Consider the following 12,907-nt stretch of genomic DNA (forward strand, 5'->3'; position numbering starts at 1 on the left):
TGTTGAAGAAGTTTGTACTGTAGATGATTCAAATAATTTGACAGAAATTCCACCTAATTATAGTTGTAATACTGATAAAAAATTAAATATAAATAATAATAATAAGTCGAATACAAACATTAATAAGAATTTAAATATAGATGAAGATATAAGTACAAATATTCTTGATGATATTTCGGAAGATATCAATAATAACTTTTCATTTTTTATACAAAATTTATATTCTTTTGGCATACCTGATACATCGATTGATAAAATATTGCAATGTTTATCTCAACTGATAAATTCTGTATTCGAAAAATTTTTGGATAATGTAAATGAATCAAACGTTATCTGTTGGGAAATTGTATCAACATTTTTTAATTCTTTTGATAGGTATTTAACAAAACATAAACGTAAAAAAAAAGTACGAAAAATGTATGGTAAAACCAATAGAAAAAAGTTGTGGGGTTTGCATAAAACAAAAGTTTGATTAAAAATTAAAAATGTATAAAACTGTTCCTCTAACTTGCACATTTACTTATGTTCCAATTATTGAAACCTTAAAATTTTTATTTAAAAATAATTCCTTTAAAAAAATAATATTTAATTCCTTCAATAAAAAGACCTTAAATTGTAGTACATACAATAATCTTGTAGATGGTGAAATGTATAAAACCAATAACCTTTTCCATAATTCAGAAAAATTAACTATTGAAATAAAAATATTTTTTGACGACTTTGAAATTTGTAATCCCTTAGGTAGTAAAGCTTTGTCTCATAAAATTGGGGGATTTTATTTTGTAATATGCAATTTACCTCCTCATTTCAATTCTAATTTAAACAATATTCATTTATTAGCTTTGTGTTATAGTAAATACATAAAAGATTTTGGTATAAATTCAGTTTTGGAAGTAATTGTAAAAGATTTAAGAATTTTGGAAACAGAAGTTTTTACATTGAAGGAGTTGAATATCCAATAAAAGGAACTTTAGCGACATTAAGCCATGACAATTTAGGAGGAGCAACGTTATATGGCATGGTTGAATCATTTTAAGCTAACTTTTTTTGTAGAATATGTCTCATGCATAAAAATTTTACTAAAGTAAATTGCAAACAAGAAGATGAAACCGTGTGAGCTTCGGCGAACGCGGAGTAGCTCGCCGGAATCCAGGTTCGGTCGGTTGGGGATATGTCAAAAAATAAAGGCTCGTTTATAACAAAGTAAAGAAACAACGTTAATTAAGTAAGATGTTGAAATGACTTGCTTCAAATGATCTGCTTCAATGTTCGTGTGTACATGCGAAGCGTGTGCGACGCGAATTCGAAAGAATATACAAGTAGCGTAAAATAGAAAAGTATCGGTGCGATCGGTATAATAGCAACGGTGAAATAATTAGTTAAAGCGGCGTGGAATAATCGTAAAAGTATCGGTGAGATTGGTATAAGCGACGGTGAAACAATTATTAAGCAATAGCGAAATAGTTATTAAAGCGGCGTGAAATAAATACAAAGCAGTGTGAAATAAAGATGAAGTATCGGCAATAGTGAAATAATTATTTGAGCGAACGGCGAAAATAATTATTTAAAGCGGTGTGAAATAAATCCGAAGTATCGGCAACGGTGAGACAATTATTTAGGCGAACGGTGAAATAATTATTTAAAGCGGCGTGGAATAAATACAAAAGTGACGGTGAAATAATTATGAAGGCGACGGTGAAATAATTATTTAGGCAAACGGCGAAATAATTATTTAGAGCAACGGTGACTGAATTATTAAAGTTCGACGTGAGGCGTCTTGGTGCGAGTAGCAAGAGCGCAAGCGCGGATGATCGTGTCGTAGCGGTTGGTACAACGCAACGCTCGTCGGTGAGTGCGTTCGTGGCGGTACCGCGAGTCCGTTCGATCGTAGATCGTGACGGGTCGCTCGACGGCGCGGATTGGTCGACGTAGTTTGCCCGCCGGATGGATTCTACGGATGAATCCCGGTACGCGGTAACGCGAGATTAGGAACAGGTCGTCGAGTACGCTCGACGAGAGTACGAGGACGCTCGCACTAGAGGCTTTGAGGCCGAATCTGGTCGGCGGACGTACGAGAACACTCGTACGAAGACGGATTTAGAGCGGCGACTCGACTAAGTATAAGGGAATGCCCTGTATACGAAGATCGATGCCCGGAGAAGCCGAGTACGCTCGACGGGTATACGAGAACGCTCGTATCAGAGATAGAAACGGTATCGAGGACGCTCGTGTACCTGGAATAAGGCATAGAATCCGAGTACTCTCGGTCGGACTACAAGAACGCTCGCAGCAGGATTGTTCGCTGGCTAGCAGCGAACAGAATCTGGTGAGAAGACGTACAGCCGGGCCTCTTTTATACCCGGCTGGCAGCCGATTGGCTTCGAATCGGCAAGCATCGGCGGTTTCGGCGGCGAGCCCCCCACAAAACGGAATTTCGGAACGGTCGGGTGTGGGGGATTTTCGGCGGTTGACCGCCGTTGTTACGATAAGAAGTTTATCGGCGCTCGATGCGCCCTTGGTGGACTACGGACGATGGACGGTCCGTAGCCGTAACGATGCAGCTTGCGGGCTGCACCGTTACAAAGATATTCTTTTGAGAACACCTGAAAATTTTAAAAATCATATTCAACTTGCGATTAATCGTTACGACGATAGTGTATATGGAATTAAGTTACGCAGTGCTTTAAATGATTTAGAATTTTTTAAATTTGGAATAAATTTATCAGTTGATATAATGCATGATTTTCTGGAAGGAATTTGCCAACTTGAACTTAAATTGTTTCTAAAATTTTTAATACAAGAAAAATTAACTTCGATAGAAGAAATTAATGATAAAATAAATACTTTTGATTACGGTCTTCAAAATAGAGCTAATAAACCTAGTCCAATCTATCTTAATAAAGCAGGCCATTTAATAGGTCAAAGAGCTGCCCAAACTTATTGCTTATTAATATTTTTTTCTTTAATAATCAGTGATATTACAAAAAAACTTGATCATAGCACAAATTACAATAAATGGAAAGTAATTCTTTTGTTAATAGAAATTGTCAAAATAGCATTTGCTCCTATACTTCATAATATTTTGATGACTGATTTTGAAAATCTAATCGAAAATCATCATAAATTATTTTTAACTGAATATAATACTCATTTAAGACCAAAACATCACATGATTACACACTTGCCAACTGTTATTAAAAGAATGGGTCCTCCAAGACATTTTTAAACTATGAGGTTTGAAAGCAAACATAATTACTTGAAAGATCTTTCAAACAAATTAAAAAATTTTAAAAATGTTTGCAAAACTCTTGCTTTCCGTCATCAACAAGATATGCTATTTAAATGGAACAATTGCAATATTTTTGAACTTTTTCCTTTTTTTAAGAAATGTAATGTTACTGCAATAGGAAGTACCACATATTTTAATGTTATTTCAAAGTTCTTAAATTTAAAATGTGATGTAAAAATATGTTTTGGAAATTCTGTCAAATTATTTGGAAATGAGATTGAAATTAATAATTTTATATGTACTTCTTTTCATGAGCATTTGCCTTATTTTTCTAAGGTAGTTTCTTTATTTGTATTTGATTCAAAGCCTTATGCAGTGTGTCAAAGTTACAAAACTTTTTCTGTTTGTAAAAAGTATTTAGGGTACATAATTTTAAAAGAAAATGATAATAAATATTTTGTTTTTTTTTTATTACAATTAAAACATTTAAAATCATACAAGATGTACGAAATAGAAAGTACAAATATGTTAATTACAGAATATTTTTGTGTCCTTAGCTATCTAAGTCTGTACATATATAAGATTGTATATGTATAAGGTTGTATAAAGTTGTATGTACATGTACAAGATTATATAAGGTTGTATGTACATGTATAGTAAAGATTTATGCAATATAAAAATAAAAAAAATAAAAATAAAAGTATATTTTATTCTTATTATAGTATCCTTTTCTAAAATACTTGCATAAAGTTGAATTTATATATTTTAATATCCAAATATTAGGGAAAAGTAGATATAAAATATTTTAACGTTAAAATATGTAAGGGAGAGTGGATAACAGTGAATTACTTTTGTACAGTCCGATTGTCTGTAGTAACTATGTTTCTTTATTTATTTGAATTACCGCCACGCCACGGCGTTCAAAAATACATATTAGTTAGCCGCATATTTTAGTTTCATCGTCAGCCGTCGCGGCGCTGTATTAATCGTTTTACGTTCCTTCGTGCGTATGTAACGACGAGACGCATGGTACAAGAAACCACGTGTAAACGCAATAAAATGTTGTAACAAACACATCGAGTAATTATTAAAAGGATTATTTACGAGAACCAGTAAAAATAAAAGAGAAAACGCGTGCCGAGCACCCGGCTAAACGAGAGCCGCATAACATTTGGTCCTTCGAGCCGGATCGACAGTCCGGTATACAAGAAGCCGGATCGACAGTCCGGTGTACAAGCAACAAAAAACACGTGTGGACGCACGAGTGACTAGTGCATACGATAACGAACGCGGCACATCGTATCCAGCACGAGCAGCGTGATCCATAATCAAAGAAATTTACGAGTACAGCGAGCAGTTGAGGACATAACCTAACCGAGTCAACGTGCGGTTAATCAAGGCAGCGAGGACACAAGGGCACGAATCACGTGGACGAAAATTCACCAGGCGATTGGCAGCACTCGAGGATCATCAGGTGAGTCTCCGTCTTCCTTCCTCGTTCGCAATTCATTCTGATCCTATAACTTCCTATTGTTTTATGAGCGAAATAAACGGTCAGTATGGCAGAAGACGAAATCACATATCGTCAAGCAAAAAGCAAGAGAACACAGGCAAAGGCGGTATGTACGCGTGGAAAAACATTCGTTGACGAGCTGGGTGACAGACGAATTTCCGTCGTCGAATTACGACAGCGACAAGCAAAATTCAGAGAATTCTGGAAGGTTTTCGACGAAGCACAGTCACGGATTGAATTGTTCGAAGCCGATGAGGGTCAAGAAGCTGTGCATAATAACGAGCGACAAGTATTCGAGGACAGATACTTCGAGATCGATACTAAATTCGAAGAGCTTATCATAGCCGCTACGGCACCTGAAAATACGCTTGGACCTAATCCATTTGGGGCTCTTACGCCGCAAAATACTCAAGACAACGGTCAGCCACCAAACATAAACGTGCGTTTACCGCGAATTGATCTTCCATCTTTTGCCGGATCATATGAAGACTGGCGCCCGTTTCGTGACGTCTTCATATCCATAATACACCAGAGTACGGTACTATCGACCATTCAAAAAATGCAATATTTGAAAGCAGCACTCAAGGGTGAAGCTGCTGACGTCATTAGTTCACTAGAACTGTCAGCTGATAATTACGTTGAGGCATGGGACATGTTGAACGAGCGGTACGACAATCAGCGCGTGATAGTACAAAAACACATCAAAGCTATCTTTGATCTTCCAGTCCTTGTTAGAGAAGGTCACGCAGAACTTCGACAACTTTTGGATACGAGTTTGAAGCACCTGCGTGCTCTCAAGGTTTTAAAACGTTCAACTGATAAGTGGGACGATTTGCTTGTCCACATAGTCACCAGTAAGCTAGCTCCAGCCACAAATAAAGAATGGGAGACAAGCCTCAAGAGTGCAGACGTACCAACGTTCAAGGAGTTGATTGATTTTCTTTCGCAACGCTGTCGCGCTCTGGAAGCGATAGATCGAAAGCCACAGTTGAATGCATCATCCAACAAGCCTGAGAAAAACGCATCAAAAAAATACACAGCGGCTCACGCAGTAACGGATAAAACAGCATGCAGTTTCTGCAAGGGCGATCACCCTATTTATTGTTGTAGTAAATTTCAAGCATTATCCATTGACAAGAGGATCGCGGAAATACGGCAGCGTAAGATATGCTTGAATTGTCTAAAATCCACGGATCATCGAGCTGGGAATTGTAACGCAGGATCTTGCAAGAAGTGTCATAAAAGGCACAATACACTACTGCATTTAGAGTCAGATAAACAAGCAGAGAGCTCCGTGCCCAAGTCAACAGAGTCCAATACACATGAGCAAGCGCAAGATCAAGTAGCGCGCAGTGTAAATCACGCGACACGTGCAGCAGGACATCAGTTTTTACTTTCCACGGCAGTTGTTCATATTCAAGACATAAAGGGAAATCCGTACCCATGTCGCGCACTTTTAGATTGCGGATCACAATCTAATTTTATAACTATGGAGTTGGTGGAGAAATTAAAATTGAAGCAAGTTCCTAGTTGCGTGCCAATACATGGTGTAGGAAATTCAAATGCGGCAACGCACGGCCTCGTCAAGGTGATCATGCGATCTCGGCTCAATGGCTTCAAGGCAGAACTCAGTTGCTTCGTTCTTCGCCAAATCACTCAGGAACTTCCAACTACGACCATTAAGAACGCAGACATTCACATTCCAACGGGAATCAAGTTGGCCGATCCTGAGTTCATGGAATCTGCGAAGATTGACCTGTTACTAGGCGTCGAAGTATTTTGGAATCTTATTTGCGTGGGTCAAATAAAGGCGACCGATACTCAACCCTGTTGGCAAAAGACGCAGCTGGGATGGATTGCTGCCGGCAAGTTTCTAACAAGACAATGCTCAAATTTGACTCTTTGCAATCTCACTGCAAACGAAGAATTAAATCACGCTATGAGACGATTTTGGGAAATTGAGCAGGGCGCGCGGAATGATCAGCTGACTCTGGAAGAACGAAATTGCGAAGAACATTTCGCCAAAAACTATATCCGAAATTCAGAAGGCAGATTCATCGTAAAACTCCCGGTCAAAACTGAGGAAATGTCCCAACTTGGTCAATCCAGGGATATCGCGGTACACCGATTCAAAGGGCTCGAGAGGAGATTTAAGCGTCAACCTTCCCTGAAAGGTGATTACGTGGAATTTATGCGTGAATATGCGACATTGGGTCACATGAAAGAGCTACGAGGTGAACAGTCAACCGCAGCACTTCATTATTATATACCACATCATTGCGTCATCAAAGAAGAGAATTCTACAACTAAGTTAAGAGTGGTATTTGATGCGTCGTGCAAGACTTCATCAGGGATCTCACTCAATGACGCTCTCATGATTGGTCCTGTCTTACAGCAAGATTTAATATCGATTATTCTTAGATTTCGTACATTCAAGTACGCTCTAATAGCGGACATAGAAAAAATGTATCGCCAAGTATTAGTGGATGAATCGCTACCTGTAAATGTACACACTGAATGGAAGGCTTACTTATCACAGATCAAGCAACTGAACAATTTTTGCATTCCGCGTAATGCAATGGAAATTCATCCAATTGTGCGAATCGAGCTACATGGCTTTTGCGACGCAAGTCAAAACGCATATGGTGCGTGCTTATACATCCGCGTCACTGATCAGGACGGCATACATTATACGAACTTGTTGTGTTCAAAATCGCGCGTCGCTCCGTTGAAAACGGTGAATTTACCTAGATTGGAGCTCTGTGGCGCTCAGCTACTGTCGCAATTAGTGCATAAGACAATACAAGTTTTGGATTTGCAGCTCCATGAGATATACTACTGGACGGATTCTACGATAGTCATAGGATGGATCAAATCGCCCAGCCGCAATTTTAGCACTTTTGTCGCGAATAGAATTGGAGAAATTCAAGAGCTCACTACAATTGAAAATTGGCGTCACGTGAGGACGAAGGATAATCCGGCAGATCCTTTGTCTCGTGGGTTCAACGCAGAAGCTCTCAAGAAGTCAGAGATTTGGTGGAAAGGTCCTCCATGGTTACGTCAAGATCAATGTTGTTGGCCTAAACCAAATCAACAGGTCATAAATTTGGATGAGTTACCAGAACGCCGCAGAATGATAATCACTAATACTACGGCGAGGGACGACTTTGACGTATATGAAACTTTCTCTTCATATGCTCGACTCGTTAGAGCCATTGCGATTTGTTTCAGATTCGTTCACAATTCTCGATCTGACCCGCAGCAAAGAAGATTTGGTGCAGTCACTGCACAAGAATTCGAAGCCGCTAGAAAAAGGATTGTTAAGCAAGTTCAGCAAGTAGCTTTTCAAGATATAGTCAAGGATATCAAAGGGAAGGAAACGAACACGAAAAACCACCGTTTGCTTAATCTAAACCCGTTCATAGATTCCGAAGGACTACTCAGAGTAGGCGGTCGATTAAAAAGGTCAGATCTATCATACGACAGTAAACATCAGCTTATCCTACCTACTCGTCATCGTTTCACTCAACTTGTCATTGAGCACGAGCACAAGAGGACTCTTCACTCAGGCTCGCAGTGCACTTTAGCAGCCGTGAGATTACAATATTGGCCCGTAGGAGCTCGAAGCATGGTGCGCAAGATAGTCAATAAATGCGTCATTTGCTTCAAGGCCAAACCGCGTGTCTCCAAACAAATTATGGCCGACCTTCCTTCCACTCGCGTTAATAAATCTAGACCGTTCAGCAATGTTGGCATCGATTATTGCGGTCCAATCTTGCTACGCGAGGGCAAGCGTCGCAACGCTAAAAGCTCAAAGGCTTGGATTGCCATATTTGTTTGTTTCGCTACGAAGGCTATACACATTGAGCTGGTAACGGATTTAACATCGGAAGCATTCTTAAGCGCTCTAAAACGATTTATCGGGCGAAGAGGAAGGCCCTCCAATATATTCTCCGACAACGGAACCAACTTCGTGGGCGCAAATCGAGCGCTAGAAGAATTACGAGATCTATTCAATCAAGAGGAGTTTCGTCACCGCGTCACAAATGAGGCAGCCAGTGATGCCATCACGTGGCATTTTATTCCTCCGCGCGCGCCACACTTTGGTGGCCTGTGGGAGGCCGCTGTGCGATCTACTAAGCATCATTTCTATCGAGTCGCATCGGACGGCTCATTAACATTTGAAGAAGCTGCCACGTTACTAATTCAGATCGAAGCGATATTAAATTCACGACCTATAACCCCGTTATCCTCCGATCCTGACGATAGTTCTTATTTAACTCCTGGACACTTCCTAATCGGAGACTCACTCATTGCATATCCGGAACCAGATTTACAGCATTTACCGAATAATCGTCTATCTAGATGGCAGTACATAGAGAAAATTCGACAGCAGTTCTGGAAACGATGGTCAGTGGAATACCTTCACCAGATGCAACAACGTAACAAGTGGAAACGAGACGAGGGACCTCCAATCCAAGTCGGACAGCTGGTTGTGGTCAAAGAAGACGGTTTACCACCACAATCTTGGCTAGTAGGCCGCATCATGGAGGTGCACCCCGGGGCTGACAACGTCGTCCGAGCTGCTAGTGTTAAAACCACGCGAGGAACTTTTAAAAGGCCAGCTTCAAAGCTGTGCGTGTTGCCTTTAGAGACATAAGAACTCGTCATATTGGATGCGAGATTGAACATTTTTGCTTTATTAATTCGTAATTTTAGTCATCTTAGATTGATAAGTTAAACTCATCAAGGCGCGCGGTATGTACAGTCCGATTGTCTGTAGTAACTATGTTTCTTTATTTATTTGAATTACCGCCACGCCACGGCGTTCAAAAATACATATTAGTTAGCCGCATATTTTAGTTTCATCGTCAGCCGTCGCGGCGCTGTATTAATCGTTTTACGTTCCTTCGTGCGTATGTAACGACGAGACGCATGGTACAAGAAACCACGTGTAAACGCAATAAAATGTTGTAACAAACACATCGAGTAATTATTAAAAGGATTATTTACGAGAACCAGTAAAAATAAAAGAGAAAACGCGTGCCGAGCACCCGGCTAAACGAGAGCCGCATAACAACTTTTCTTGTTTTTAGAGAAATAACTCTGAAAATATTCTATTCATCTAAAATTGTGATGGTACACAGTAAAAAATAAAATGTTAATTTTAACATTTTTTGCATGTCCCAGAAAGTCCACTCTAAATTTTAAGTTAAAATAACTCTTATTCATTGTGTTACTTATTGACAAATTAAAAATGTTAAGTAATTGACACAATGTTTTACATTTAGTTTTGTTATTGTGACTTTAAATGTGATGTGAAAATTACATATAAATTATTTAAAAACTACATAAAAGAGTAGTTACAATAATTCATAGAAAATGTTAATAGAACATTTTCATTCGTATAATATGAATAAAAAAATTGATTCATTTTAACATAATTCTTTAGTTATCTAAAATAGTAACATAAATAATATGTTAATATTTTAACACAAAAAATATGTAAGTTTTAACATATATATATATATATATATGTAACATATATGTATATGTTAAAACTTACATATTTTTTGTGTTAAAATATTAACATATTATTTATGTTACTATTTTAGATAACTAAAGAATTATGTTAAAATGAATCAATTTTTTTATTCATATTATACGAATGAAAATGTTCTATTAACATTTTCTATGAATTATTGTAACTACTCTTTTATGTAGTTTTTAAATAATTTATATGTAATTTTCACATCACATTTAAAGTCACAATAACAAAACTAAATGTAAAACATTGTGTCAATTACTTAACATTTTTAATTTGTCAATAAGTAACACAATGAATAAGAGTTATTTTAACTTAAAATTTAGAGTGGACTTTCTGGGACATGCAAAAAATGTTAAAATTAACATTTTATTTTTTACTGTGTATCTCACTCTTGTTTAGTTTATTCAATATCTATAATAGAATAAACTTATTCTTATTGATAATTGAATAGGAAGGGAGTCCGATAAGTAGAAAAACTAAAAAAGTTTTAGATACAGAATATCTACTGCAATTACAATCTCTTGTAACAATTAATTAACAGCGCGTTGTTGATGAAAAAAGAAGAAAAAAATAATAAATAAGAAAAAAAATAACCAGAAATCTAGCATAATCGTTTGTGCGTATCTTTATGCAACATTGATCAAACTAACTTAACTTGTGATATCAGTTTACATAAATTTATGAATATTAGTAATTCTTGAAAAATATTAAGAATAATTATAAAAAACAAAGTTTCCGCTATTTCCGCCACGGTTGTTTTTGTACCTATTGCTTCGGAAATTTCTGCCTCGAAAACTTCCGCGTCCTCTTCCGCCTCTTTGTCATCTAGGTTTTATAAAAATTTATTATTATTTTAAATGTCTATCTTTCGATATTATTTTGTATTAACATTTGCGTATATAAGATTACACTTACTTTTTAGAGACGCCTGTTTATTTTGTTTTTTTTCTTCCTTCATTTCTTCATTAAAAAAAATTTTTAAATTTATAAGTATCATAATATTAATGTATTAACATGTGTATATAAAATTACACTTACGTTTTGGACAACTGTTTATTTTCGTCCTCCGCCAGTTTTTCAATTTCTGCATCTAAGAAATAATTTTTTTTTATTTATAAGTATATTGTCATGTTAAAAAATGTTATATTTATCGTATAAAAAAAAAGAAATATATACCTAATTTTTTTTTTAAATTGATTAATTCATTTTCCAAGCTCTTTATTTTTTCTTTTAATTTTTCGTTTTCTTGATCCGGATCATCCATACAAATATCATCGAAATTAATGTCCTCAAATTTTCTAGAGGATTGAGTTTCTTTGGCCATTCTAAAAATAAAATTAAATAAAATTTTATTGAGTGTGTATAATATTGTGTTAAAATATTGTGTACAATGATTAAATAGAACTGTACTATTATTCTTTGTGAATTAACCATGCTGAGAGTCACGGTATGATGTATGAGTATTGTTATGAATCATCAGGAGTTCAATTGTGCATCATGTAATGTTGTGAAAATTACAAAACTGAGGTTACAAATTTACCAGGTTATTGAACAATAAGATCGTAGATATTTTAGCAAATTTGCTCACTTTTGTAATTGTCACTACATTGCATGATAACACAATCGACCCCCGGTTCATTTATTTCAACAAATAAATATTATGCAAGGCGCGAGAGATAAAAAAGCTTAGGTGCAAGCCCTTTGCATTTCGTGGAAAGAATTTCATATTATTTTGATAGACATACCTGTTAAGAAGACGATTATTACGTTTCACAGGTCTTCTATCGATTGCCGATTTATTAATGTGACTGTTGAAAATAAGTGTGGTCGAATGGTCATGTGTATCACTCTGAAACTTTGGTAGGCAAATACTATTTTTCATGGAAGAAAAAACAATACAGACAAAGTAGACCGCGACGAGGATGTTACTGTTGAAAATAAGTGTGGTCGAATGGTCACGTGTATCACTCTGAAACTTTGGTAGGCAAATACTATGTATCGCGGAAGAGAAAACAATACAGACAAAGTAGAACGTGACGAGGAAATTAGGAAAACATCTTCCAACTTCTACACAGTGATGCCCATTTGCGCACGCAGGCATCATGGGTACCGTAGTGGAGGGGATACCAATACAAGCGAGACCGCTGCTGTCACGTGTCTGTGTAGCTCGGTGAGCGCATGGCACATGCAAACCAAATACAAGCGAGAATCGTGTTTATGTGCTGCGTAGAATACATTAGTCGTTTCATGACAAGATCACGAGACGTAATCTCGTGCGATCTATAATCGTTGCAAATTGATCGCCCGTACTAAGTGTTTTGATAAACGTTATTGTTGAACGTAACGTCAACAGCATTTTCTCATTGATTCTTGAAGTGGCAATCTACGACTGCTGTTTTCAGCTTGTTTCTCGTGCAAATCAAAGGAAACATCTCTACAGATGTTTCTGCGTTATCGTTTTTGTGTAATTATAATATCATTGGTAAGAATATTTTAATTTTAATTTTTAATTAAATTTGCTTCTGCATTTTATTAGTTACATACTATTTTATTACTTTATTCTCTTTTTTGCTCAGATATTACTCTTTTCAGTCTGTATTTTTATACAAATTTGTCT

General features: G+C 36.8%; 1 protein-coding gene across 1 annotated transcript; it reads left to right on the forward strand.

Annotated features, from left to right (window-relative positions):
* Nucleotides 1-4,788: 4,788 nt before the first annotated feature.
* LOC137001208 (uncharacterized) lies at nt 4,789-9,402 on the forward strand. Its single transcript, XM_067359590.1, has one exon. The coding sequence runs from the start codon at nt 4,789-4,791 to the stop codon at nt 9,400-9,402; it is 4,614 nt and encodes a 1,537-aa protein (XP_067215691.1).
* The last annotated feature ends 3,505 nt before the right edge of the window (nt 9,403-12,907 follow it).

The sequence above is a fragment of the Linepithema humile genome, chromosome 7 (assembly GCF_040581485.1).
Source record: "Linepithema humile isolate Giens D197 chromosome 7, Lhum_UNIL_v1.0, whole genome shotgun sequence".
Classification (NCBI taxonomy): domain Eukaryota; kingdom Metazoa; phylum Arthropoda; class Insecta; order Hymenoptera; family Formicidae; genus Linepithema; species Linepithema humile.